Genomic DNA, 27,009 nt, shown 5'->3' on the forward strand with positions numbered 1-27,009 from the left:
TCTTGACCAATAGTAGGCGCCCATTTTGACAGCAGCCCTGGGGAGCGGAAGTAACCAACAAGAAGCAACCGAATCGAAGAGCCGTTATAACCGAAAATAAAGCGTTGTAAACAAAGCATTTGATTTGAATATGTGTAGTATATATTCGGGTAATTAATAACTCTGTCTCGCACAACGTCCTGGGACTGAACATCCGGCTTTACAGTGACGAGTAAACGAGCCAGTGTTTATGAAATCTGAGCCGCAGTAGCTGAGCCATGACTTAAACAACGGAAGTACATTCTTCTGCTTTGGAAGCTGTACTTTCTCCGAATTGTGATGTTTATTCGATGGTGGTACGAAATACTTTTATTATTAGGTGTGTAAAATGTACGTCTAAGTATGCTAGGATGTTTAAAAATGTGTTCGGCTCAGGATTTCTCGTCAGAACCGCTCATGTTTTCCTGACATGGGTTATAACGCTGATTCTCTTCGTGCACGACACCGGTAAGTCCATCTTTTATATTTATATTTGTACCATTTATATCACATACACTCACAGACACTTTATCAGGAACACCTCTACCCCCTGCTCGTTCATGCAGATATCCAGTCAAACATCAAAATATAGGGGAATGCGGTCTCAGTGACGTTCACCGTGGCATGGTTGTTGGTGTCAGACAGGCTGGTCTTAGTATTTCAGAAACTGCTGATCTCCTGGGATTTTCACACACAACCATCTCTAGAGTTGTACAGAGTGGTGTGGAAAACAAAACAAAACAAAAAACATTCAGTAAGCGGCAGTTCTGCAGGTGGAAACGCCTTGTTGATGGGAGAGGTCAAAGAGAATGCTACAGTAACTCAAATAACCACTCTTTACAACCGTGGTGAGCAGAAAAGCATCAAACTGTAAGGAGGATGGTCTACAACATCAGAAGACGTCATCAGGTTCCACTCCTGTCAATCAAGAAGAGGAATATGAGGCTACAGCGGGCAGAGACTCATCCAAACTGGACAGTTAAACAAATAAAACAAACATTGTGTGGTATTTTTTCAGGGCGGCTGTGTCTCAGGTGGTAGAGCGGGTTGTCCACTAGTCGTAGGGTTGGCAGTTTGATTTCTGGCCCATGTGACTCCACGTGCCGAAGTGTCCTGAACCCTAAGTTTCTCCCGATGGCAAGCTAGCACCTTGCATGGCAGCTCTGCTACCATTGGTGTGTGTGTGTGTGTGTGTGTGTGTGTGTGTGTGTGTGAATGAGACACAGTGTAAAGCACTTTAGCTGCTAAGGTTAAGAAAGCGCTATATAAGTGCAGACCATTTCCAATCTTAAACATGTCGAGTTACAGTAAACAGGATAACTTCATGCAGATGCCAGTTTATTACTTACACCTACAATCATTGGCTATTTTATCAGGTACACCTGCTATATATGTGCACTTTGTAATCGTATATGTCTAGTCGTCCATCGGATGCTTGCTATGTATGATTTGTTAATCACCATGCACTACCTCCATCAGTGGAAAGAAACCACCACAGGACGATCCTGATCACAATTACTTACTGTTTTGTGGTGAACGTGGTAGTGCATGTCGTGCAGGTAGGAGTGCTTCAGGCACTGCGGTGTAGTTAGGGTTTTAAATACTGTATTTATACTGCCCCACGTTAATGCACACGTTTACATTAGTTACCTCGTAGGTAGAGATTATAGACTATTACTGGCATTGTCTGAGCACAGCACCACTGTTAGCTAGAGTCCAGCAGTGACCCTTGCATGCATACATTCATGCCAGCATCACACACACACACACACTACCGAGTTAGTATGACTAGTTTCGTGCCTAGAATGAGCCACCACTGAAATAATACTGAAATAATACTCAAAAAAAAAAAAGTATGTGGAAACCTGACTATGTGTGCTCTTCTCGGAAGGCTCACTAGATTTTGGAATGTTGCTTGCGGATTTTTCCTCATTCAGCCTTTAGTGAGATCAGGCACTGATATCTCAAATATTGAAGATATTCTAGGGAATCATGTGCTTCCAACTTTGTGGCAAAAGTCTGAAGAAGTCATGGTCATGGGGGTCGTGGTCGGGTGTCCACATGCTTTTGGCCGTATTAGTGTATCTGGTCAGAAATAGCAGAAAGGTGTATATATACATGCAAAGAGCAGTTTTCTGTTAAAATATCAGGAGTTTTGTTGTTTTTCTTGAGCAGATCTCCGCAGAGAGGAAGAAGCGGGCCGACTCACGCTGCCCATACTCTTCGTGCTGCTCGTGCTGCTTTCCGTGCTGCTCTACTTTGCTGTGTCACTAATGGATCCCGGGTTCGTGCTGGCTGATGACTGCGACCTACAGGTAATAGCTTTTCATACACACTCGGGTTATTCTGCTTTCTGATCCAAACCTGCAACCTGGCTTCATTACGATGATATGAACAGCAGCTAGTGACTCATGTGTCTTTCATATAACACCCATTGCTAATACACAAAGACTGAACAAGATGAAAAAACATCGTGTCTTACTCTGCTTACTGGGGGACATAGACAGAGTGTGATTTGGCGGCTTTGCGCCTCACTGCCTCAACAACAAAAAGACTACTTTGTGAGTCAGAAGGGCTTCCCAAAGAGGCGGCTGCACCAGTGACCATTGCTGGACTGTTCATTCACTTAATCCACGTTAGAAAACTATAGCTGTAGTGTAAACTCACCAGCCACAAATCTCCCAAAACTGATCCCACCCCTGCTGTTGAATCTGTGGAAGTTTTTTGAGATTTCTTTTAAGGAAAAGGATCAGAGCTAATTGGAGAAACTGGAGAAGTGTTAACAAGAAACAAAGAAGCTTAGCTAGATCTGCTGTATGGCAGTATTGCAATTCAGTCATGTTTCTAAGGTTTTTTGGGGGTTTAAAAAAAAAAAAATTATATGCTTATTATAGGATGCACAAACATGCAGCACTAAAACCAAAATAAGCTTATGCAATAAATTATTTGGTTAACTTGAACATGACAGATTTAGTTTTTATAATACCAGGAAGCCTTGGCTGATTTCTTGCTTTTCAAGGCCAGTCCTTGAGGGTTGTTATATCCTATTTACAGCTGTAATTGCATTTGTAACAGTCAGGTTAGAAGCCTGTAGTTTCCAGTTGCAGCCCTGCAGTCGTCAGATTTAGCCAACAGAAGCCATGGCTTGGATATGAAATGTATAAAATAAAAATAAAAAACATAAAGTTAGTCAAGAATATTAATGCACAATACATACTTCTTTAAAAAAAAAAAAAAAAAAAAAAAAGTATAAATATTGTACCACAGCACTATTTAATTCTCAAATATGATTGGTCAGGAGGTGCTGATTCATTTTCTATAACAGGAGCTCTGACAGTTTGTAATTCAAATCACAGCTTTATTAGTGCACTTGTTGTAATATGTTGTCATTTCTATAGAAATAGTTAATTCACAGTGACTATGGAGGACACTCCACTAATCTAAGGCTATTAAACAGCTTTTTAAAATGAGTTGTACATTTATTGTAAATGAAAAACATAATTTGTTGGCATGGAGAAGTTTCTGTAAGGAGATGTTTATTTAACATTTATGGAAGGAGTCTCCAGTGTGAGCGCTTTATACCAGAGGCTGGTGTGTGTTTATTAGAATGGATGTGAAAACAGGATCCAACTTGTTTTGTGGATTTTCCACAAGTAAAGTCTGATTAAAAGTATGGCATGCTGTTCTTTAATTAATAAAATTGTAAACACTGGCAAACTGCTGCGGTATAAGGGGAATAAAACACTTCGTAAAATAATTCACTTTGGCATGATGTCGCCTTATCATTGATTATTTTCCTTTACCAGCGTGGCCTGTTGATGATGAGGTGAGGAGTTGATGCTAATGAAATGAATACGCACCAGTAGTGGTGCGCCTCGAATAGGCCTCGAAATATATAAATTGAGTTTTGTTTTGTTTTTTAGTAAACAATTGCAAATTCAAGCACAGAAGGATAAGTAAACATTAGAAGGATAAGTAAGGAAGCTATTTTACATAACAGGCTTATGTCCTACAACTGATGTGTACCAAATAATTCATATTTTTAAATCAATGTATCAATAATTTAAGAGTCTAGCATGCAGATTTGCACATATCTATGATCCACACAATAGTCCTTCTCTACATCATTGTTATTCACAAATGAACAGCAGGCCTACCCTAGTCACATATCTATTGGAGGCTACTAAATTGAATCATATTGTGGTACTGTCTAATATTGAATTGCCTTGAGTATCAGAAACATGTGGAAGCTTGAGGTTTACTCTCCCTGCTGGTTACTCTGCTGTTTTTATTACAACGCTGTGACACTCACTCTGTTTCAGTTCGCTCTTGGCATCACCGAGGAGCAACAGGACATGATTCCCCAAATCAAACCATTCCGTCAGCGTCGCTGTGGCCATTGCCTGTTACAGGTGTTTGTGTGTGTTGCAATAAATTAAGCTGATTCTTGCAATAACATGTGACTAAGCATGGTTTATTCTTGCTGTACATGCTCCTCTCACAGCAACCGATGAGATCCAAGCACTGCCAGACGTGTCAGCACTGCGTGCGTCGCTATGATCATCATTGTCCATGGATCGAGAACTGCGTAGGGGAGAGGAACCATCGCTGGTTTGTGCTTTACTTGGCTGTGCAGTTCGTCGTGCTGCTCTGGGGGCTACACATGGCCTGGTGAGTGTCTGTATCAAAGCAAACACAACATGGTCCTAAATTATGTGAAGGAATAAAACACATTGGAGCATGCTGTTATGGGAAAATAATCACCAACACACATGGTGGCGAGATGTGGCCTGGCCCAAAGTGATATTACTGTTGATTGATTTATTTATTTTTATTCCTCTTTTACCACAGCAACGTCCCAGTGATTACGGTTTTTAATTTATTAATGAATGACACGTAGTACATCGTGGTATCAAGACTTTCTCATGTCTGACTGTTAGAAAGCACTGATACTGGAGACTCCTTCAATAAACGTTAAATAAATGTCACCTTCACAAATTCAACAGCACTGTGGTAAAAAAGGAAAATGATCAACAACAGGGTGGTGTGATGTGGCCCAACACAAAGCAGAGTTACTATCACAAAGTTTATTTCTTTCCAATACGTGCCAGTGTTTTTTATTCCTCTTATACCACTCCGATGATTTCAATTTTACATTTATTAATGAACACTACATACTTTTGATCCATTTATAGTGTAAATGTAACGTTGAGGAACATGATGCAGCTTGTCATGTTACAGAGGAACCAGAATGATGTGTTAATCCATATTTAGGTCAGGGTTCAGTGATGCTGCGACGTGGCAGGTGTGGCTGAAATCGAACAGTGTGCTGCTGGTGACGTGCGCTGTGGTGGCGCTACTGGCGTTCACCGTGCTGCTCCTCCTGGGCTCCCACCTTTACCTGGTGTCTTTGAACACCACCACCTGGGAGTTCATGTCACGCCATCGCATCTCCTACCTCAAACACTGCGGCGTTGACGAGAATCCCTTCGACCGTGGGACCTTGCGCAACCTGTGGAGCTTCTTCTGCGTGTGGAGCACGGTGGTGTGGGAGCAGGCGTACTTCAGGCAAGGCTGCGATCCCGCTTAAAGCACAACCCCGACCGAGTGATTGGAACATTTTACGGTAACATAGCCAAGTAAACAAAAACATTATGTCTTGGTTAGAAATACAGTTCCAAACACATTCCTATTATTGATCCAGAACTTTAATGATTCTCGATTGCATGGACATAGTTGTAGTTAGAACCATATAGAGCCTCACGTATAGCAAGTCTGATATGATCAAGAGGTTTGGACTGCTGCTTTTCCTCTGAATAGATCTGTAGGAAATTTTCTTATCAAGTTGCAGCTGCACTTTTTAAACTTAATCCTTAAAAGTTAAGAATGTTTCAGCAATGTGAGAACGAATAATTTTTTTAAGCAAGCGCCAATATTAATGCTTGTTTTCCTATGACGATTGGGCTACAAAGAGTCATTTTATTACTAACTCCGTTCTCTAACTAACTCAAGATTACCTCGTGTCGTGTTTTGCTATGGCACAAAGGAACGTCTGTAAAATAAAGCAAGCGGACGCCAAGGAGCACATCACTTAATGTGACAGTAAAGACAGGGTAGATTTTACACCATCAGCTCCCTCTGTAGTTTTTAGACACTTCAGTTTGGGAAGCACAAAGCGTACTAATTAAACTTTTTTTTTTTTTTTTTTAACAATTTTTATTGGGTCATTTTAGTGGATATTTGGATAACCCCTAAATTAAGCATGTTTCAGTAGAAAAAGCGTCACATAAAGCACTCGTCAATATGAACAAAGTGGCTGAGACATACTGCAGCTGTAATATCAGATTATTTGGTACTGCTTTGTAGCTGAACAGTAGAGGTAGAAAACCTAGTTGTATTAGCAAGCAGGTACACTAGTATTAAGGCAGAATTCCTTCACCATAGTTAAATACCTGTACTTAGCCAGCTGATATGATTGCATGCAGAGCAGAATTCAGTGATCTGCTATCCCAACTGCAGAATGAACATTTGTACCAGCTGCTTTTTTCATATTATAACACAGCTGTTGAATTCACGATTCTGATCTAGTTAATGCGCTTGTTCTAATCTTCTCGTTTCTATAGTAACAACTATGGCACTTGTATGGTGGATTCACTACATAAATTTGTTGATATGGTGCAGTTTTCTGTGAGGAGATGTTTATTTAGCATTTTTGGACGAAGTCTGCAGTGGCAGCGTGGATTTGCACTTTCCAATTATAAGCTGCAATTTATTTGTCTGATTAACTTGTTAACTTGGGTAGGGGGGGGAAGAGGGGGAACAACGGTTTATAGCCCTATTGCAGGAACTAACTTTTTTTTATGGATGTTTCACAACATGATTAACTATAAACACAAAGTATGATGTAATAATCACAACGCTGTTAGGGCCAAACATACATAGTAGTTGGCTGACAGAGTCAGCTGCTATTAAGAGTCCATAAACATCTAGGCATCATGAAAATCAGTTGATTACTGAATTACTGATCATCTCTGTTTATATTGTACAAGAATACTGTAACTCCTCTGGGTGTGAGAATATAGTTCATTTGAGGTGCACTTAAACTCTTATGGACTCATCATGAACAGCTGTGAAATCATTAAAATTCATCCTTGCAATCCTCTGACGACTGGGTGAAATCATAGACCACTGCAAAACTCAGAGCCCTCAGAGACAATGTACTTTAAGTTCCATTTGATTGACTTGTTTTTATATAAAATGTTGCTGTTTTCTGTTGTTTGAGAAATTGACAATCAGATCAGTAAATCCCTGTACCGGTACCTTCTTAAATTTCAGCCATATGAAATTACACTTACTGAAAATATTAAAGTATTTAATAATGCCACAAAAACAGCTTTCTATAAAAATCCCACTAGCAGTCACACAGGGTTTGTGTATATATATATATTATATATAAGAATTTTTAAAAAAAACATATAAAACAAACTACAAGCCGAACTATTATTTTTGTATAAATATAGCCTGTTCTTTTCATACTATCTATCAAATAAGCAATTTAAAAAAGAGCATGTGTATGGTCTTGAAAGTTTTTAGTTTTTAACCCATTTTGTAATGATGTTTGTTGAATGGTTGCAATACAGTCTGTACTGTCGCTCCTTTATAGATCAAACCATTAGAATGTCTTCTGTGCAATATAAAGCTGTTTTAAATCCTTAAAAAGGAGCAAGCAATAACTATTTAATTCTCCTTTTAAAGTCACTTCCAATGAATTTGCACTCGACTGTTCGTTTCAGTATTTGTGCTGAATTCCACTAGACTTAACTTGGCTTTGCTAAAGTTGCTTATGCAATGTTTTTGTGACATGCAATGATGTAGACTCGCAGTGGCAGTATTCAATAAACCGAACAAATGTAGTCATATTGTATTTTATTTGTGAAAATACATTCATCCCCTTCCATTATGTTTGGATTTCTTTTTTTCCTTCATTTGGCATGTATAAAGGGAAAGTCCAATTTCAATACTTTAGTGTTTCTGCTCACAGTATCACTGTTCAAAAGTAAACCATTACTTCAGAACTCTGCGTCATAGCGTCTAACAGCAAAAATGTAACAAATATAGACAAATGCACTACAGGATGTTTACAGTTTAGAGTACAGCAAAGATACAAGGCTCGCTTCACAGCCGAGAGGCCACAAACACTTTAGATGCTTCAAATCAACATAGCTGGATTGTAAATGCCACACACACACACACACACACACACAGCATCAGTGGACAACATTATTAGATTTAATTGGCCTAAAGGTACGATATAAAATTATGGCATGTTCGAACAGTCATGTGATTATTTAAACTGTGGTCTGGAAAAGTACGTAGGTTACTTTGGATTCCAGTGAGCAAGTAATCCCAGTTAACAAAACAAAAAAAAAAACCAACAACTTGTATGCACTTAAACATCCTGATCATCATGAGGTTTAAAAGGTACACTAAGATTTTGAAATCAATAAAGTTTGTGTTCTTAACTAGATATGAGACTTCATCCACCATCTATATGTGCAAGATTACTACAGACAATAATTTTATATATGTTTTCATGTGCTGAGAAAACAGGAAGAAAAAAAAAAAAGTGTCTCAGAGCAGTTGTTGAATTCTGTCAATAAATATTTATGCGAAATGTAGAACACTTTCATGCAACCTTCAGTCAAGGGTATTTGGAAAATGACGTTATAAATCAGTATAATTAATCGTTTTAGAGTTATACAGATATTCAGGATTCAGCAGTTGTCCTTAGACTTCGATTATAAAAAGGTATTATTCATCTTCAGTAACTGCTTGATCCTGGTCAGGCTTGCTGTGGATCTGGAGATATGCCCAGAAACACCAAGGGGTGTTTAAAATTTTCGCATAGCTAACACATATATAATCCATCTACCTGCATACCTCAACAACCCTGGAGCTGTGCGGAGGGCGACGCTACCCACTAGGTAACTCTGCCGCCAATGAACAGTAACGAGTACAGAAAAACGTCTTGTCTGTGGTCAATCTCACATACACTACAGATGCAATGGATAGAGGTGAGTTTAGATTACATTTACCTTTTTGAAGCTTTTGGTCATAATAGCCATAAACAACATCTGGTGCTTCTACATACAAAGCTTCCTTCCTTAAAAATGTCACTCACAAATACCTACATGACCAACATTTCATTTTCTACTCGGCTTCAGCGCAAGAGCGCATCAAAGCTCTACAGCTCCAAGACCTCCGACTGCACTGACTGCAGAATCTATGATGAATTTGAAAAAGGATAAATGTAACGAGCAATGACTGGTGGCTTCGTTTGAACAAAACTGAGGTCATGTGTGCAGACAGTACAAGACTCTAGTGCACCAGAGCTCAGGTTTTCATACCAACCAAGAAGGATCCACACCTAATAGTTGATTATTGATTACTGAATGAACTGGAACAAAAACCTGCAGGCACACTAGCCCTTTGTGGCGGCTAAAAGTAAAAGTGAAAATTACATTCAGCATGGTTGTTCTTCTATAAGAGCAGACACACCCACACCCACACACAGGCAATTAGTAGCAATGCATTGCAGGACAGGAAAAAGCTTAGCTCACAGTGATGACAGGTTCTCTTTCATTTCGGAGGCAAAACAGCAGCGAGTTACAGCAACACTCCAAATGCTGCTTTCCTTCATCAGAAGAAACTCAGATGTAGCTCAAGCACACTAGTGCAGCAGCCAGTAGCAGAAAAGCACACAGCCTTGTGACAGTAAATCAGCTTCACTTGGTTCAACTGCATAGGTAGAGAGAAAGAAAGAAAGAAAGAAAGAAAGAAAGAAAGAAAAGAAAGGGCTCGGGCAGGATTAGGACAGAGCCTCGATGTGTCGTGGTTCCGCTTGGCCATCAAGTCTCAGGCAGTCAGTGAAGCGAGGAGAAATCGAAATCTGCGAAGATCTCCTGCTGCTCGGCTGTGAGGAAGAAGGGTGTGTGTGGAGGGGTGAGTACAGGCTTTAGGCGTGTGAACTCCTCGTCAAAATTGCTCACGTCACCCGGGGCTTTGATGCTCGGCAGATACGGAGGCTTCACTCGCTTGGCTAGCAAGGCTTCCCAGTCCACTCCCTGTGCGGTTACAAAACGACTCAGTGTACCGACATGATCTATTATTGGTCACTATTTACAAAAGGTGTGTACCGAGTGTGCAGGAAGGTCACCTGAAAGAATCTGTGCCTTTTCACCTCATTAGCGTCCTGCTCTCCAGCACCGAGCCGCTTTTCTGGGTTTTTCTGCAGCAGCTGTGAGAAAGATGAGCAAATGCCACTAAAAACATTAATTTACTAAACCACTAGGCAGTGAAAAAACAACAAACTACTAGAACAAGTCATATTATGCTTTCATTGCCATCATCAGACACACTGCCATAGGCTTTGCAAATGCAGTAACAGTTTAAATGGAGCATATAAGTAAATATCATCTGTATCTCTGGGGGAAAAAAAAAAAATCAATACTATTTGGGGAGTCTTGCCATTTTATAATCCTGTCTGAAAGTATTAGGATGCTACGGAAAAGAGAAAGAGATGGACATGCACACATACCTTCTGAATGAGGGAGACTGACTCTGGGGAGAGAAACCTGGGGTAACGCACTTCATCGTTTACTATGCTGTCAAACACTTCCTCCTCGTCATCCCCTGGGAACGGAGACTGAGAGGGAGGAACAGAGGGATAGCTAGCATTATGGTTATGTATGTCAGATAGTGATGTTTTTTTCGGCAGTGACTATGCATTTTATTGCCAGCACATTCATTTCCCTCAAAGAGGTTATATTTTATCTAGGCAGGCTGACACCACATGTGCCGTCAGAATCATTAATAAAAGTCACATCAAAGCTGTTTATGATCAGATATGATAAATATGAAATTTACTCACTCAGGATTTCATTTAGTATTTTTTAGAATTAAACTCGCATGCAACTAGAAAGCATTGAGGAGTGTTCTTCGATAACCAAGTTCTCTCAGGGAATGGTAAGTAATTCAATTTGCTCACTATTTTGTTTATTGCCAGATTTAAGACTACCAAACAACCAAACCAGCAATTCTCAAATATTATGACTTCCTTTCTAGACCTTACAATTATAATTTTTTTTTAAATATACATTTTATATACACATAATATACACTTTTTTTTTTTTAAACATTAACCCTTAAAGGGTTGGTAAGGATGTTCACAACACTCAATAAAGAAGTGTGATCTCAATTTCATGCAAATTAGTTAGAACATGATATCACAACAACGCCTTCCCTCAAGTAAATTTTGGCCCAATCATATGGCTCTTTAGTTTCCTAACCGCATTTTGCTGCAATGAATCTCATTTTCAACTAAGCACTGCTCAAATTACAGAGAAATGGAAGAGGAAGCTGTAAATGCCATTTTCAGCTCCATTATCAACAGAGATAAAGCACTGATAAAGCATCTAGAAGTCTAATAAAGTTCACTGTTCCTAAATAAATGTGGCAAACATGCCCTGAGGCTACAGGGAAGTTTTTCATCTAAAGCTAATTTTGAAGCTAGACTGCATATCACTGGATGGTCAGTGTTACACTGTTGATATTTTCATATGAATTATTTATAAAAAAAATCTGGTTTTTAAACAGAAAGCTATGCTTGAACAGACCTCTCCAACTAGCATCTCGTAGAGGAGCACGCCGAGGCCCCACCAGTCCACAGCGCGGGTATAAGTGCTGTCCGTCAAAACCTCAGGGGCCAAGAATTCTGGAGTTCCACAGAAAGTGGACGTACGGTCGCCATGTCCCATTCCTGAAGAGAGCGTAAAACAAAAACTGTACTCGGTCACTAATGCCCAATTTCTCTATGAAAACGTTAGTGAATACAAATGATCAATTTTGTGGAATTCTCTCCTTTAATGCAACACTCGATCTGTATCAGTGCTGATGAGCTTATATAAAATAATTAAAAGAAAGAAATCAAAAGAAATCTAGGTGAGCAACATTGTTATTAAAAAAAAAATTAATAAAAAAAATAAAACGTACCCACATGTTTTTGGCACAATATGAAAATCAATACACAACATTTTTCAGAACTGCTCATACTTTCACTTTATCAATACATATTTGTTGTTACATGGCATAAATACATTATAACGTGGTGCCGTGGTGTTGTAACCTTCTGAGATACAAACACACTTTTAAAAAATCCAATCCACCAATGATTAGCATTACCTTCTTTGCAAAGTCCAAAATCTGCTATTCTCACAAAGCCATCAGCATCCATTAAAAGATTGTCCAGTTTCAGGTCCCTGTTGAAGGATGTAATGGAATTCAGCATTTACTTTAAAGTGACTCAGGCTATATTTAAAAAAAAAAGAAAAGAAAAAAAATCAAGTTCATAAAGAGAACATTTACCGGTAAACAATTTTGTTCTGGTGCAGGAACTCAAGACCCAGGAGTACACAGGCAGCATAAAATCTGCCCGGAACATAACGGAAGCTTTAAATCAGATTGGTTATGTAAACACAGATATAACAGATCTATTTTTATGTTGTTTTGTGATTCATAGGATCACGTGTGAAGAAAGTGATCATATTAGCACCTTTTTTCTTTGTTTACAGTGGTTTTTCTGCTTTAAGGTAGAAAAATATTACTCAAAACGTATTCCACCTGCCAAGACATGTCACGTTTGCTGTCTGATGTTTTGCTTGCTCAGTTTTGCACTTGAGCTGTGAGCTGCTAAAAATTAATGGAAGTCTAACGCTCCCAAATATTTCTGAATAATAAAAAAAAAACTTCCCAATTTTGTATACCACATGCTCCATAATTTTATTGTTTAATAAGAATATTATATAGTTCACATTTAACCATTTAAGTTCAAAATGGAACTACATTAACGTTCACATTTCTAACAGCTTATGTTAAATTACTGAAGACCTAGATGTTCTTTGTACCATATATTTACAGAAAAGATTTCGGATGAGATTTACTTCTATTATTTATTTGTTAGCTCCATTAGCCTTGCAGCTCCAGGGTAATTAAAAGTTTTATTTGGCATTTATTTATAATAGAATCCTTATTGACGTGAGATGCACAGGTATGTAATAACAGCATTTAGATATGCATTAGTGGATAAAGGTGTATGTAGAAGTAGTTGCATGCATGGCTGCATTTAAGCGCGTTTGTATAATATATACCGGGCCTGGCGTTCAGTGAAGATGTTGGCATGTATGTGGGTCATCAGGTCACCTCCGGGTGAGTACTCCATAACAAAACACACATGGTCACTGGTCTGGAAGCAGCCATGAAGGTTGACAAGAAATGGGTGTCTGGATGCATTAATGGTCTCAAAAATCCTCTTCTCACACATCAGACTGATGGGAAAAAACATGCCACAATATAAAAACAGTGGAATAAGAAAAAAAAAAAAAAAGTGTGCTTAAAATCAAATCAAATACATGCAAGTAATTAAGAGCACTTTTCAATAAAATTTTTATTTAATGCGTTTGTAGTGTACAAGAGAAAAGACCAGAAATAAGCTGTACTTTAAAACTTCAGTTAGAGAGTGGTGCTTGAAAGTTTGCAAACCCTTTTGAATTTTCTACATCTCTGCATAAATGACCTAAAACATCAGATTTTCACACAAGTCCTAAAAGTAGACACAAACATCCCAAATAAACAAATGAGACCAAAAAAAAATGTATAATTGGTCATTTACTTATTGAGAAAAATCATCCAATATTACATATCTGTGAGTGGCAAAAGCATGTGAACCTCCAGGATTAGCAGTTAATTTGAAGGTGAAATTAGAGTCAGGTGTTCTCAGGTTGGGATGACAAATCAGGTGTGAGTGATGGATCCCTGCTCTTCACAACACGTGTTTGTGGAAGTGTATCATGGCACGAACAAAGGAGATTTCTGAGGATCTCAGAAAAAGAGTTGTTGATGCTCATCAGACTGGAAAAGGTTACAAAACCATCTCTAAAGATCTTGGACTCCACCAATCCACAGTCAGACAGATTGTGTACAAATAGAGGAAATTCAAGAGCATTGTTATTAGGAGTGGTTAGGTTGACCAGATGCAAACAGACCAAATTGTGGGACAAGTCATACGTTTGTGTGCGCAGTGTGGGACATATATCCAACATCCAAAGGCCTACCATTTTGATGCCTATCTAAATGAATAAGAAACTTGTACACTCAGCCCGTTTATATTTATGTCTCTTGTATCAAACAATGCAACAAAGAGAAACATTACTTCAAAAAAAAAAAAAAAAAAATGAAGTGGAAAAAATGGATTTCTATGGCTTGACATCACATGTGCCCAGTTTGAGTGACTGACAGCCCTTTGATGACAGGCTTCAATACTTTCTTCACAGCCATTTGATGAATGTCAGATTTGGCCACCGCCCCGGGGATCACTGCTTCGCCAGCAATGCAACTTATGTTTTCAGTCTATTTCAGCTTATAACTTACTGAAATATTATCGTAGAAACATGAGAAAAAGAAGGAAAAAAAACCAACAAAAACCATAGTGTAACAATTTCCCAAATTCAGGTAGGGAATGAGGAAGCTGTGAAACATGGTGGTGATAGTATCATGGTTTCAGCCGGTTTTGCTGCACCTGGGACAGGACGACTTGCCATCATAGATGGAACAATGAATTCTGAATTATACCAGAGAATTCTAAAGGAAAATGTCAGGACCTTTGTCCATGAACTGAATCCCAATAGAAAGTGGGTCATGCAGCAAGACAGCGACCCTAAGCACAAGTTGTTTTAGTAAAGACTGGTCGAACGGCCAAGTCAAAGTCCTGACCTTAATCCAGTAGAAATGTTGTGGAATAACCTGAAGAAAGCAGTTCATGTGAGGAAACAAACCAACATCCCAGAGTTGAAGATGTACTGAGGGATGGGCTAAACTTCCTCCAAGCCGATGTGCAGGACTGATCAACACTTACTGGAAACGCTTAGTTGCAGTTATTGCTGCGCAAGGGGGTCACACCAGATACTGAAAGCAAAGGTTCATATACATTTGCCACTCACAGATATGTAATATTGGATCATTTTCTTCAATAAGTAAACGGCCAAGTATAATATTTTGCCTCTTTTGTTTAATTGGGTTCTCTATCTACTTTTAGGACTTAGGAAATATAGAAAATTCTACAGGGCTCACAAACTTTCAAGAAACTTTTCCAGAAAAGCAATTACAGAAAATTACAAACAATGCTCAACAACGCCACTAATAACTAATCATTTACATTTTTCCTGCATCACCCCACTGCTGCTTTTCCTCCACTGGCTTCCTGTAGCTGCCCAATAAGATTTAAAACACTGATGCTTACCTACAAAACGAAAAAACAGACCAACCACTACTTACCTAATGGCCAGCTCTACAACATGTTCCCTTTGAGCCTCTAGCATTGCTCGACTCAACCGACTATCAGTCGAAATACGCATCAAGACTCTTTGCTATTGTGTCTCTGGATTTCTAAACAGCTCAGTCTCTGACAGCCTTCGAATTAAGACTGAAGACCTAATCCTTCACTATGTGCTTTAGGAAGCACTAATTTATTTTATGTTTTTTTTGTTGCTGTACCAAGTCACTGTACTTTTTCCCCCCCCTTTCTAATAGGGTTGTAGCTTGATAGTATTCTTAACCTATCTATATGTTTTTGATGGAGTCTACACTTCTGTAACGTCACAGACCACGGTTCAGTCACCTGTCTACTTCATCACGTGTCACCACATCCCCTTTCTTCAAGGCTTTGATGGCGTACAGCTTCCCTGTGCTCTTATACTCTGCTAGCAACACCTAAAAATAATAGCACAGAGAGGAAAACTTCATTGCACTGGTCCTGAAAACAACAGGTTAAATGCTGAAAAGATTAGCTGAGGGCTGGGAGGATATACCTTTCCAAAGTGGCCTCTACCAAGGACAGAGATCCAGAAAAAATCATCCATTTGCAGCTCATGTGTTTGCCTGAAATAGAAACAGGAGACAGACTGTTAGGTTGTGTGAACTGAGAAGTTGAGATGTATAGAAAGGAAGGCATTAAAAACTGAAGAGTGATGAAATAAAATGTGTATAGGAGGAAAAAGTGTGAAGTGTGAATGTGATAGACAGAGACAGTTTGCTCTGTTGTACAGATGGTGCTTACTTAGTAATGTTCTTCAGCACAGCTCTGCCTCTACAATCTTCAGCTTGGTTACCCTTCAAGTTCTACATAAACATACAAGAACAGTGACATATCCGATCCTAAACAAGTATGAGGCACTTGTAATCAGTATACTTAAAACCAGCGAACGCATGAGTGTGAGTTTACCATGGACGCAGGACTCTCTGCCTTTGCCAGGTAGAGACGAGGGGGTTTGGGTGGTCGCTCCTCGCTGAAGTTCAGTTTGATGATTGCCGAGTCTCTAAAAGCAGAAAGCATTTAGCCAATCACACAACCTAAGAGGATCAATATTCATATAGTATGCAGTACAACAGCAGGAGTGTGATGATAAACCAAGGCGCAAAAAAAATCTGAAATAATGGCATGTTGTTATATTTCGATAACCGTATTAATGATGGCACATTAGCTCATTAAAAAAAAACAGCTGTAAGACCAGGATTCTGAACTCACCCTGGTGGAGGAGGGGTGGAGTTAGAGGTTTTTCCTACAGATGGAGGGGAGGTGAGATCAGGCTCTTGTGGTGGCGGTGGAGAGGGCAGGTCAGTGGAGGCCAGCGGGGGGCTCAGAGCAGTAATAGTGCTGCTGCACGGTGGCAACACGCTCATCATCAGTCGGCCCCATGTGGCGAAGTTCATGTTCATCTGTGCTGCCCGTAAGAAGTTTTTACCTAAAAGGAAAATAAAAGTTCTTATATAAAATCACGTAACTATCTTAAGGCTGCTATGTGTTGGAATGTTTTAAAGGGATACTCCAGCAGTTTTCAGCCTAATCTCCATCCAGTGTATCTCTAGTGTATGTATGATTACTACAGACGATTGGACATTTCCCTGTACTGAAACAAGATCAAAAATGTATGTTTACGCAAAACTGGAAGTCTGTTAGACTGTGCTACTAGACACAGCTACTGCGACAAAGGCAATGTGTACCACTAATAAGTAATGTATAAATAAATATACCTTTCTCTTTGGGGAATATACGCTTCTGTCGCTGTAGCTTCGGGTGCCGCTCAATAACAGGGTTGATGAATCTCACCTGCAGTCCAATGACAAATGGAAATAAATAAATAAATAAATGTTTTTAAATAATAATAATAATAAAAAAATATACTTGAGAGAATTTGGATCCGATTTACTTAAGCAATGACGAAGTGGCCAGCCACATAGCAATAACAGGAATGGACAAATGAGAAATTCATTAGCTAGCCCACAAGGCAAGAAAAAGCTCGTGTGCTACTCAGTCCCATGTTTTGACTGCAAGGAATCATAATTGACCAGGCTAAAATGTGTGATAAAGCTAACATAATGAAATAACATATAGCGAGCTAGCTGGTAGCTAATAAGTGAAGGTATATATGAATTCTATGCAAGGGACGACTATATAGCGATAAGACCTTATCCTCTGTGGATTCGTTTATGACATAGCAAATGGTTCTATTCGGTGACAACGACAAAAAGGCACCAAATCACTGGTGAGAGTTTTAACTGAGCTGCATTTTTTATGTCCTCACATTACAAGTAAAACATATGAGTCTGGCTTGCATCTTTAGTTCCTCTCGATATGTTTAATTGCAAGATGAAGCAGGAGAGTTATATGACTGCTTTGTGCTGTACTTTATTGTGCTCTGTTTCGATACTTGCGTGTTCCTCGTTCTGAAGAGATTGTTGTCTGTGCATGCTAGTTAACGTACCTAATAAAAAAAAACAACCAGACTGCACCCCAGCCAACATATGTCGTGTGGAAGGTGGTGGGATTTGGAAGTGTGCGCTATAGTTACAGCATAGTGGTACCAAATGAAAATGCTTGTTTTGTGAACGTCAATAAGTAGTACAGTAGGGTGTTTTTTGTGGTCTTTGAGCCTACTTGTCAACCTGTAACTAATAGCCTGGACACAAAAGATGCTTGTCCCGGGGTACTGATTTATCCACCGTGGAAAATCTATGCAACACAAAATACTCAGAGTAAGCAGTGTTAAGCTGCAGTTTGTTTTAGTTACAATATCCTACCTCAGTGAACAGTGTGCCTTGTGGTTCCAGGTAAAGGCACATGCCATGCCGCTGGTTATCCAGAAAGTCTTCCAGGCGCAGGAACTTCACAGCACACAAAGCTCTCCAATCTCGCCAATACACACCGATCTCCAGCTCCCGAGACTACAAAAGCAGAAACACTTACATGAACACTTTACTTTTTTTTTTTTTTGGCTCCAGCATTCCATTTTAGACATTCATGCAGATTCTTGTTAACAGTGTTAGTGGAAAAAAAACAAACAGGTGTTTTGCAGTCATTATCCTCTCAGTAAGGTAAGAGGACAAAACATCATATTAAACCACATCTATAAATCCTGTTCCAGGCTACCATGTTAATCCTTATTTACATACATTATGTACACACTTGACAATATGCAGTATCCTCTTTTTTCATCTTCTTACTTTTAACTTTTACAGGGAACAACTGATCTCCAGTGGGCTGGATCATTGTCTGCTGAATCACTGGAGTAAAGATTTACATCGCATTGAAAAATGTGTTTTCATTCCTCACAGACACAACTGAATCAGCCTGAGGCTGACCTCGGATCCAAAACTGAAAGTAGCCCGTCGCTTTTCTCAGCCTCCGAGGCCAATAGGAGATTAATGATACAGGATAAGTTGCAGATTACAGCAGACAATGTGAGGCTCTGTGACGCTGATTACACTTTGTTAGCAAAGTCATAATAATAAAGGCAAGACAAAGTCCATATAAACTGCATTAACTGCAACTAGTGAGCTCAGGACTAGAACAACTGCTTTCAGTTTTCAGGACATCACTATGCATACGACTGGTGTACTGGTTTAAAAAAATAAATAAATAAAAATCCCAAAATCAGAGCATAGAATTTTTTTTTTTTTTTTTACCTAAGTAACAGGAGGAGAGTAGGTATAGGATCTGGATTAAACATTGTGGACACAATCGAGTGGCACAACAGAAAAGCGTTTAACCCAATCACTGGGATATAACAAGTTCGAATGTCAATGACGAGACAGCCATCCATAGTTGGGAGTCCAAGATAAATTGGCCCTGCTCTCTAGGTGGGAGGGATGGCATTACTCTCTCCCCTAACGTAGGCGTGTGAGGAAAAGGATATTTAGGCACTTTCCTCTCAGTGCGTTATACTGCCCTGTGATGCATCATGAGCAGACGCAGTTCCAAAAGATGCAGGGGCTGGCATCATGTGCCTCAGAGGAAGCAGGTGTTAGCCCTCACCCTGCCCGGTAGTGGTCATGTGATAAGAGGAACTAGCTAGCAAATAGATTCTGGCAACAACTAAACGCTGGAAGAATGTTGGGAGAAAACACTGAACATCTTAAACTGAGAAGCTGGCTACTCACTGTAAATGTTTACCATAGCCATTAAGAATTCAAAATAAACATGATTCTTGAAATGCTTATAATTGAACATTTATCTCACTGCATCACCGGTGGGGGGGGGGGTGGGGTGGGGAGGAACACCAGCTCATTCATTTCTGTATGATCCACTGTGCATAGATCAATACTTGAGGAAACTGCTGAAATCAAATGTATGAGACCATTTTGTCTCTCCCTAACTGAACATTTTAATGTATTCTCTTCCAAAAATGACTTAAGTTGAATTTCTACCATGAAAACAGAAAAGACAGGTGGCATGCTGACTCAGAAGCAGGACTTGGCTGATTGGACAAAGGGTTGATTAGATAACCAATTCCTGATCGGAATTTGAGTCAAAGACAGGCTTGAGGGTCAATTCATCAGTTCCACAAATAAACCAAATCAAACACAAAATCTGTGCATCACAGACCCTCTCCAGTTCGATGCTGAAGCTTTGGTCCCAGGCTTCTTTACCCACAGGCCGCCAGTGTGTGCGACCCACCATCCGGTTATTCACCTTCAACACTGCGCTGATTTCCGCTATGGTCAAAACAAACAAACAATTTTTTTTTCTTTCAAACAGCAAATCCACTAAAAGCAACTCTGTACCACCAGAGGAGCTTAAACTCCAGAAACAATAATAATACAAAAAAGGTCAGAAAAGCTGTTCTATCATATGTTCCCAATGAGGTTATACCTCTTAAACTGATCAGTTTATGCCTTGATGTGGTTTTAATCAGCGCAATACCTACTGGACAGTTCGTCGGTTTTGGCCATCTTGCCATTGGTGCTGCGTGTGGACAGGCCAGTCCTCATTCTCAGGGACTTTGCTTCAGAGGGGCTGCTGGGGGAGGAGGAAGCACAGGCCACGCGACAGCGGCCTGGCACAGATTCTAACAGATCCTGACAGCCCATTAATCTGACTTCCAGCCGACCTACACAAATGCACATCAACTATTCTCAGCAAATGCAGCCACACACGAAGTCACAATCATTAAAATATCTGCAACCGGTTACAGTAAAACAATGTCGGATACTTCTCTAGCATTTAATTGTATTATGTAAGAAAATTCTCAAATCAAAAGTCAAACAATAATTCTCAAATAGAAGGAGTGGTCTCATCAGACCTACCTTTGTACTGTGGGATTGTTCTGTATAACTGCTTCAAATATGGAGATGGTTTGGAGATTAATTATGCAACAGCTTGTGGGAATTATGTGAAGCTGTGTGTCCACAGTGAGATAGCTAATCAAATGCATGATACAGAACTTTGTGAGGGGGAAAAAAAAAACAACAATACCTGTAAGACTGGCAGGTTTGAAGAATGAAGACGAGGAGGCAGATGATGAGGAACGTTGGCGGTCCCTGTGCAGGCCCAGGCTGGGCGAGTTTCCCACAGTCAGCTCCTGTTTAATCTCAGCCAGTTTGGGGTGGTCTGGAGGAAGCTCCACGAGCCTCCGCTCTAGAGACATACGCAGAAGATCCAGCTTCTGAGAAGATTCCTGCAGACGAGCTTGAGCCTGAACATGTATTTAAACATTTAAATGCAGCACGGACTCCAAACAAACGGGTGAAATGAAGATCTTAGTAGTGTGCAGAACAACACCACATTACAGTCCTACCCAAAAATGTGTGCTACTATTTTTACCGTTAAATAAATAAATAAATAACCACCACAATTAACTAAACTACAATATACTGGAACTTTGAATAAATTGGTAATAAATAAAGTGTCTTTATAATGTTCAGCATGTGGCAGGATCAACTACAGAACAAGTAAGATTAGCAGCGATGATTTACAAAGTCATTTTAAAACATGGAAAGTATTGCAAAGTGTTTATGAATGATTACAATGATTATCCTTTTTTTACATTCTGTCTGCAGAACCTAAGAAGCCGTGTACTGTTGACGGAAGTGTCATGTGTGTCGCTCTTATAATCCTCATAAGACTAACAATTCTAGCTGGTAAATATGCCCGGGATTAGGAAGAGTAGCTCATAATACTAGTACTACAAACTTCATCCTATGTAAATATCCTGCACGTCCAACACAACCAGTCATTTTTATGAACAGCCTTATAATTATTACATAAGGAGTATTAGTAAAAAAAGATCACCTCAGCCAGGGCGTGGCGGTCTTGAACTCGGTGGCCTCCGAGCTGCCTCACCACGTTCTTGGCCCCTTCAGCCACTGCAGCCTCGATCCTCAGGTGGTGCCGAAGCTCCTCCATCCTCAGCTCCAGGGGGCTGATGGTCTCCGAAGGACGACCTGAGAGTGCAAGATAAAGTTTGCAAAGTAAAGAGGGCTTTTGGACACCGTGTAATTTCAGCAGTCTGTAACATTATTACTTGTCACACTATACGAGATGATCCCAATAAAATCTTGGCTGAATTCTATAACAGACCGTGTGAGAACATGTGTTCTCCATGTTGGAGAATACAATGAAGTTCCTCAGGATAGACCTGTGATTGAAGATGATTACCATGTTCTGCCTACACCACCAGCCAGAATGATCCGAGCTTGTGCAGAAAATGGGGCCACAAACAGAAACAAGCCTTCCATATTATAAATATTATGAAACTATATATAAACTATTATAAATAGTGGAAATATTATGCATAGAGAAAACACTTCACCGCACTTGGTGAAGAAGAGAAGTTTGTAACTGGTCAAGGCTGGGTAAGCTGTAGGTTGGTAACATTATATTAATATTAACGTGAGCAAGTCAGTATTTTAAGTGATTGCTTGCTCAGATTAACTCATGTTCCATGAATTTCACATAATCCTATGCCATTCTCCCATGTCGCATTATGGAATCTAATAATGCAAACTACGACCAAGTAATTATTTTACGATTTGTGATTTTACGTTGTCTGTGGTTTCATAATTGGGCAGAAAAACACTTAAAAAAAAAAAAAAAAAACTGGCTTTAGAACACATTAACGTGCCTATTTAAAAAAAAAAAAACAAAAAAAACACACACACACCTAATGAGCAAATTTTGAATGCACATCAAGCACTTTAACGCATCCTCAAAATCCATCACTGACGTGAAGTAGAAACAAAAAGCTGACAGAGAATCACAGACAACGTGGGAGTGACAGCAGGATGCTCCTAGGGCATGATACTGCATCTGTATCTGCCCGTTTTACATATTATATGGACCTTCAGTGCATTTTCAGCATTTGAACATACATTTCTTTACTGAACGTGGTGTAAGAAATGTTTGCGATTGGATTTCAAGAGATCAGAATGTCCCCTTGTGCAAGTTTTGTCCAATCAATTCTGCCTCTTTTATAGTCACCGGCTTTATAGGGGCTTTCCACTGTAGAACTGAAGGAGAGTCTTTGATTGTCTGTGCTCACCGTTTGTTTCGGAGGCCTCGCGCTCTCCCTCTCTGGCCTGAGTCACTTTAACAATCTGCATGCGCAGCAGCTCGATTTTGGTCCTACTATCCTGCAGCATCTGCTGGGCTGTGGACAGCATCTTTCGGTCCTGGACGGGGAGATTGGCGGATAAGCGAAAGGAAGATTAAGACATGGGAAGTGAGAGACAGAGATGGATATAGACAGACAGAGATCAATCAATAGGCAGGGGATGAGAAATAAGACAGGTGGACAGCGAGAGACAGGAAGAAAAAGTGCACAAGTGAAAGTGAGTGTAAATAGGAGAGAGAACAATATTAGAGCAGAAAGCAGAGCATGACCTTCCTCCAGTAATATGATCAACAAGCAGATCAGTTGCTGTGCCCTTTTATAGCTTCCCATTATTTTCTATGATCACACTCATTACAGCCAGTCAGGTGTTTAGAAGACCAAACCACATGCAGTACTAACATCTCTCACTGCAAAGTTTTATTAGCCATGATAAACAACAAGACAAAACTTAATAAATGTAATTAACTGAAGTATAGAAAGTACAGAAAATGCAATTCGCAGTAAAAACCAATTCAAATGAACAAATAAATGAGAAACAGCACCTCTCAGATGACACATCATGCACTGTTTGGGATGTATTACATATAGAGGGAGGTGTTTGAACTATTACAGAATGCAGCTTTAAGCAAAGCCAGTGTAAACATGAATGCAACCTTCACCTGCAGGCTCTAAACAGTGCCCTTATTTTCTGAAATCCAAAGCCTAGAGCAAATAAAGCTGGAATATGAAATATGAGCTGGATGGTGCATGTCCTTCAGTGCCTTTTCAGCTATTTCGCATGCAATTTCTGGTCTGAATGGAACGGAAGAGATTGCAGCTGGATTTCCTGCAGGAGGTAAAACAGCTGTCTGGAGGTCAGAATAAACACACAAGAATGGTTCAATTATATATTTTTTAACTTTTCACCATCGTTTAATATTTTTCTGTCCCGAGATCCTTTTTGTACCGTGCGTAACGTAAAGCGAGTCCAAACCGAGAGGCATATAAACACTGCATAACAATACGGAATAACACTACCGTCCACAGCGCTCTCCCCCTTTCTATGCAGTTTAACAGCTCATCAGTCATCTTTGGTGGACTTTTAGACTGCTGAATGGCATCTCCTTTTCCCTTCACTCTCCCCATCAGATGTTCTCTCCTGCGGCTGGTGTCCTTCTAGTCATACCCGGTCACGCTGCTGGGCTGCTTTTGCCCGGAGTCAAGGTGCCGAGTTCTCATCTTATCCGACATCACTGTCTGAAAATCCATTCCTCACCTTCTTCTTATTGTTTAGTGTCCTTGCATCCTGCCTCTCTCTCTCTCTCACTCCCCATCGCTCATTCAAATTGCCTGTTCTATAGAGCTATGTCCCTCACTCCTTCTCTTCACACTCCCACCCTCTCCCTCTCTTCACTAGAGTTATAAAGCTGTGTGCTGCTGTTCTCTCCAGCTTGGCTAGCCCACACCAGGGAGCTGCAGCATTGGTTGGTTCAGAGTCACATGGCCCGATGCTGTCGCCAGGCCCAGGACAGGAGGTACGTGTTAAAGGTAAGTGTGTGTGTATGTGTATGTGAGAGAGAGAGAGAGAGTGAGGGAGACAGAGGCTCTGAACTCAGTGCTGCATACTTCCAGAATGGCAGTGGAAACATAAATCAGAGCATGCCAGGACATTTAGTACTAAGAAAGCAGCAGTAACAACAGCGGGAGTAAGGGAGACAGGAATGTGCAGACTGGCAAAGCACAATCTCGGCTCTACTAGGGGTCATATGTCCATCAGACTACAAGAGAGTACAGGAGGGTGTGTAGAAAACCTTTAAGAAATAGAGGAGGACAGGAGATAGTAATCATAAACAGAAGCATGAGGTTTTCAGGCATGAGGCCAAAACTAATAGGACTGGTTCAGCCAGTCATGATAAATTAACAGTATGCATAATAAAGTATATTTGGATCCAAATGTTAAGCGCAAGGGAAAAAAAATTAACTCCTTGGGAGGGGTGATTACAACTACTATTTATATGAATATTTTAAATATAAAAAACAGTGCTGACCATCAGTCATGGACTACATTGAAATATAGCATACCAGAATCAGCTGCCATAGAAAACCCTTTTTTTTTTTTTTTTTTTTAAGAAAAAAGAAAAAGTAAGGAAAGAAAAAGAAAAAAAATTAACAAACCACCCTCTTTTTCTACCACAGCCAAGTGTAAATAAAGATTTTTTCACATTTATGGCATTTCTTTGTTTCAGGTTTTTGTATGAACATTTCAAAAACTTCAATAGGAATGGACCGATTAAACTTTCCCATTTCTGATTTGGAGCAGGTTTTTCCATTTCTGATACGAGTTTACATCTCCGCAAGCTTCGGCTGCCCAGTTAGGAGCAACATTTCAGACCTGTTGATACATGCTTTACTACGAGTCAGATCCTGTTTACATGCGTTACTAAATGTAATGTCATGTCAGTCGACGTCACACAAAATAAAGGCAGAAAATACAGCTGTCTATCAGATCAGAAAACATACTAACATACTAAAACACACTAATGTCTAATACCAACCCAGGGCTGATAACCTGAATGAGCATGAGCATGGTCATGTTCTTTCCATTAGGGCACTGAAGTCCAAAGTGGATTAAACAGGAGCGCTGCAGGAGCTCCTCACCTTGACTGAACAGCTGGCATACATCTGGATGATGTTCTCGGCTCCTTGCTTCACCTTCAGCTCCATGTTGAGCTGTTTTCTCAGGGTGCGGATACGACTGCCCAGAGGAGACGTGGAATCCTCCCAGTGGCATGGGTCTGGAGAAAGGGCAGTATCTAGGGGGGAAAAAAACAAATGAAACAGGCAAACAAAGATGTTCTAAGGACGTTGTAAATGAATAATGACTGAGCCCTAAGCAAAACTAACAATTCGATTAGATCAGTATAACTCCGTATTCAAAACATTCCCTGAATTATGAAAGCAATAAAAGAGTATTGCTTTTGTTATTCCCTGGGGCAACTACAAGGCAGACATTAAATAAGTACAAGCACAAATAATTGTTTGGTTCTGAGAGGTATGACGTTTCAAAAAGGGAAATGTGGTCATGACACACTACCCCGTATTCAGCACGTATACGTAGCCAGTATTTAAGCCATTTCCTCAAATGGTGGTGTTTATCAAATGTGTTCAGTATGTCATGGCCAACCAAAAATATTTCAGCTAATTGTATAACCCAGCAGGACACAATTAGCGAAGTAGAGAGACGTTAATTATAAAGAGAAAAATAGCTGTAAGAGTGTAACTGTCCTTTCAGAATGAAGGCTATTTGCAGCACTGGCAACTTGGATTTACGTACTGAAAAATGATCAGTTTATATGGCATTATATATATATCCAACACCTCACCTGTGGTGGTCTCTCTCTCTGTAACCATGGTGCGTGCATTCAGCTCCTGAAGCTCCCAGTGAAGCTGCTCCAGTTTGCGAGTGGAAGCGCGTAGTTGATCCTCCACATCAGCGGCACTCTTCTTGTTGGTGACCGCACGCCGCAGGCGCTCTGCTGCCTCCTTGATCTTCAGTTCTCGCTGGATCTCCTGCCTGAGCAGGGCACGGGCGTCTTCTAGCCGCTGCTGGAACACCGGGTCGAGCAGGTCACCCTCAGGCAGACCACGCAAGCAGCCACCCTACAAAAACGTATTAGGTAGCATCATTGACTCTGAATACTATTATGCATGCTGAATATGTCCCCTGTCCCCGAGTTATAAGTTAAGTAATCTTAGTACCATGACAGACAAAGCCTATGTTGAAGCCTAACTGCTAATCATCTTCTGTACAAAGTTGCAATCAAACACAACTCCATGTACACACATTATGCATGTAAAGGGAAATAATTAGACCACGGTGGTAGTTTGTATTTACTCAAAAAAGGATTCCCATGTGGCACAACAGAAAAGCGTTTAACCTATCTTCAGGTTATCACGAGAATGAATCCACACAGCCGTCTGTGGCCAGGAGTCAAGAGAGCATCATTCAGTC

The 27,009-nt window shown here is 40.1% G+C and overlaps 2 protein-coding genes across 4 annotated transcripts in view; one reads left to right on the forward strand and one right to left on the reverse strand.

Moving 5' to 3' along the window:
• Window positions 1-7,978, forward strand: zdhhc12b (zinc finger DHHC-type palmitoyltransferase 12b). Its single transcript, XM_053617992.1, has 5 exons — window positions 1-486; window positions 2,194-2,333; window positions 4,341-4,430; window positions 4,523-4,689; window positions 5,293-7,978. The coding sequence occupies exons 1-5, from the start codon at window positions 330-332 to the stop codon at window positions 5,606-5,608; spliced, it is 870 nt and encodes a 289-aa protein (XP_053473967.1). The 5' UTR covers window positions 1-329; the 3' UTR covers window positions 5,609-7,978.
• Window positions 7,955-27,009, reverse strand: part of pkn3 (protein kinase N3) — a 22,742-nt gene continuing 3,687 nt past the window's right edge. The window contains exons 2-22 of one of the 3 annotated variants that reach the window (XM_053617988.1): window positions 26,381-26,657; window positions 25,656-25,810; window positions 22,947-23,076; window positions 21,698-21,849; window positions 20,882-21,101; window positions 20,334-20,516; window positions 20,012-20,121; window positions 18,208-18,351; window positions 17,161-17,236; window positions 16,655-16,871; window positions 16,352-16,445; window positions 16,187-16,248; window positions 15,939-16,008; window positions 15,749-15,840; window positions 13,224-13,400; window positions 12,442-12,504; window positions 12,259-12,335; window positions 11,694-11,836; window positions 10,616-10,723; window positions 10,235-10,315; window positions 7,955-10,142 (exon numbers count right to left, since the gene is read on the reverse strand). In XM_053617988.1, coding sequence (XP_053473963.1) covers window positions 9,942-10,142; window positions 10,235-10,315; window positions 10,616-10,723; window positions 11,694-11,836; window positions 12,259-12,335; window positions 12,442-12,504; window positions 13,224-13,400; window positions 15,749-15,840; window positions 15,939-16,008; window positions 16,187-16,248; window positions 16,352-16,445; window positions 16,655-16,871; window positions 17,161-17,236; window positions 18,208-18,351; window positions 20,012-20,121; window positions 20,334-20,516; window positions 20,882-21,101; window positions 21,698-21,849; window positions 22,947-23,076; window positions 25,656-25,810; window positions 26,381-26,657 — 2,832 coding nt within the window. In that variant the 3' untranslated portion in view covers window positions 7,955-9,941. Of the gene's footprint in view, window positions 10,143-10,234; window positions 10,316-10,615; window positions 10,724-11,693; window positions 11,837-12,258; window positions 12,336-12,441; window positions 12,505-13,223; window positions 13,401-15,748; window positions 15,841-15,938; window positions 16,009-16,186; window positions 16,249-16,351; window positions 16,446-16,654; window positions 16,872-17,160; window positions 17,237-18,207; window positions 18,352-20,011; window positions 20,122-20,333; window positions 20,517-20,881; window positions 21,102-21,697; window positions 21,850-22,946; window positions 23,077-23,677; window positions 23,867-23,964; window positions 25,612-25,655; window positions 25,811-26,380; window positions 26,658-27,009 lie in introns of those variants that run through there. The other 2 variants (XM_053617990.1, XM_053617989.1) reach the window with 2 other exon arrangements.

The sequence above is a fragment of the Ictalurus furcatus genome, chromosome 28, assembly GCF_023375685.1.
Source record: "Ictalurus furcatus strain D&B chromosome 28, Billie_1.0, whole genome shotgun sequence".
NCBI lineage: Eukaryota > Metazoa > Chordata > Actinopteri > Siluriformes > Ictaluridae > Ictalurus > Ictalurus furcatus.

What these genes read in the sequence shown, in the direction of transcription:
- zdhhc12b (XM_053617992.1), top strand. Translation starts at nt 330, where the DNA reads ATGGTGGTACGAAATACTTTTATTATTAGGTGTGTAAAATGTACGTCT. An exon ending in TCTCTTCGTGCACGACACCG is followed by an intron (nt 487 to 2,193) that starts GTAAGTCCATCT and finishes TTTCTTGAGCAG; the next exon opens with ATCTCCGCAGAGAGGAAGAA. An exon ending in TGGGGGCTACACATGGCCTG is followed by an intron (nt 4,690 to 5,292) that starts GTGAGTGTCTGT and finishes ATCCATATTTAG; the next exon opens with GTCAGGGTTCAGTGATGCTG.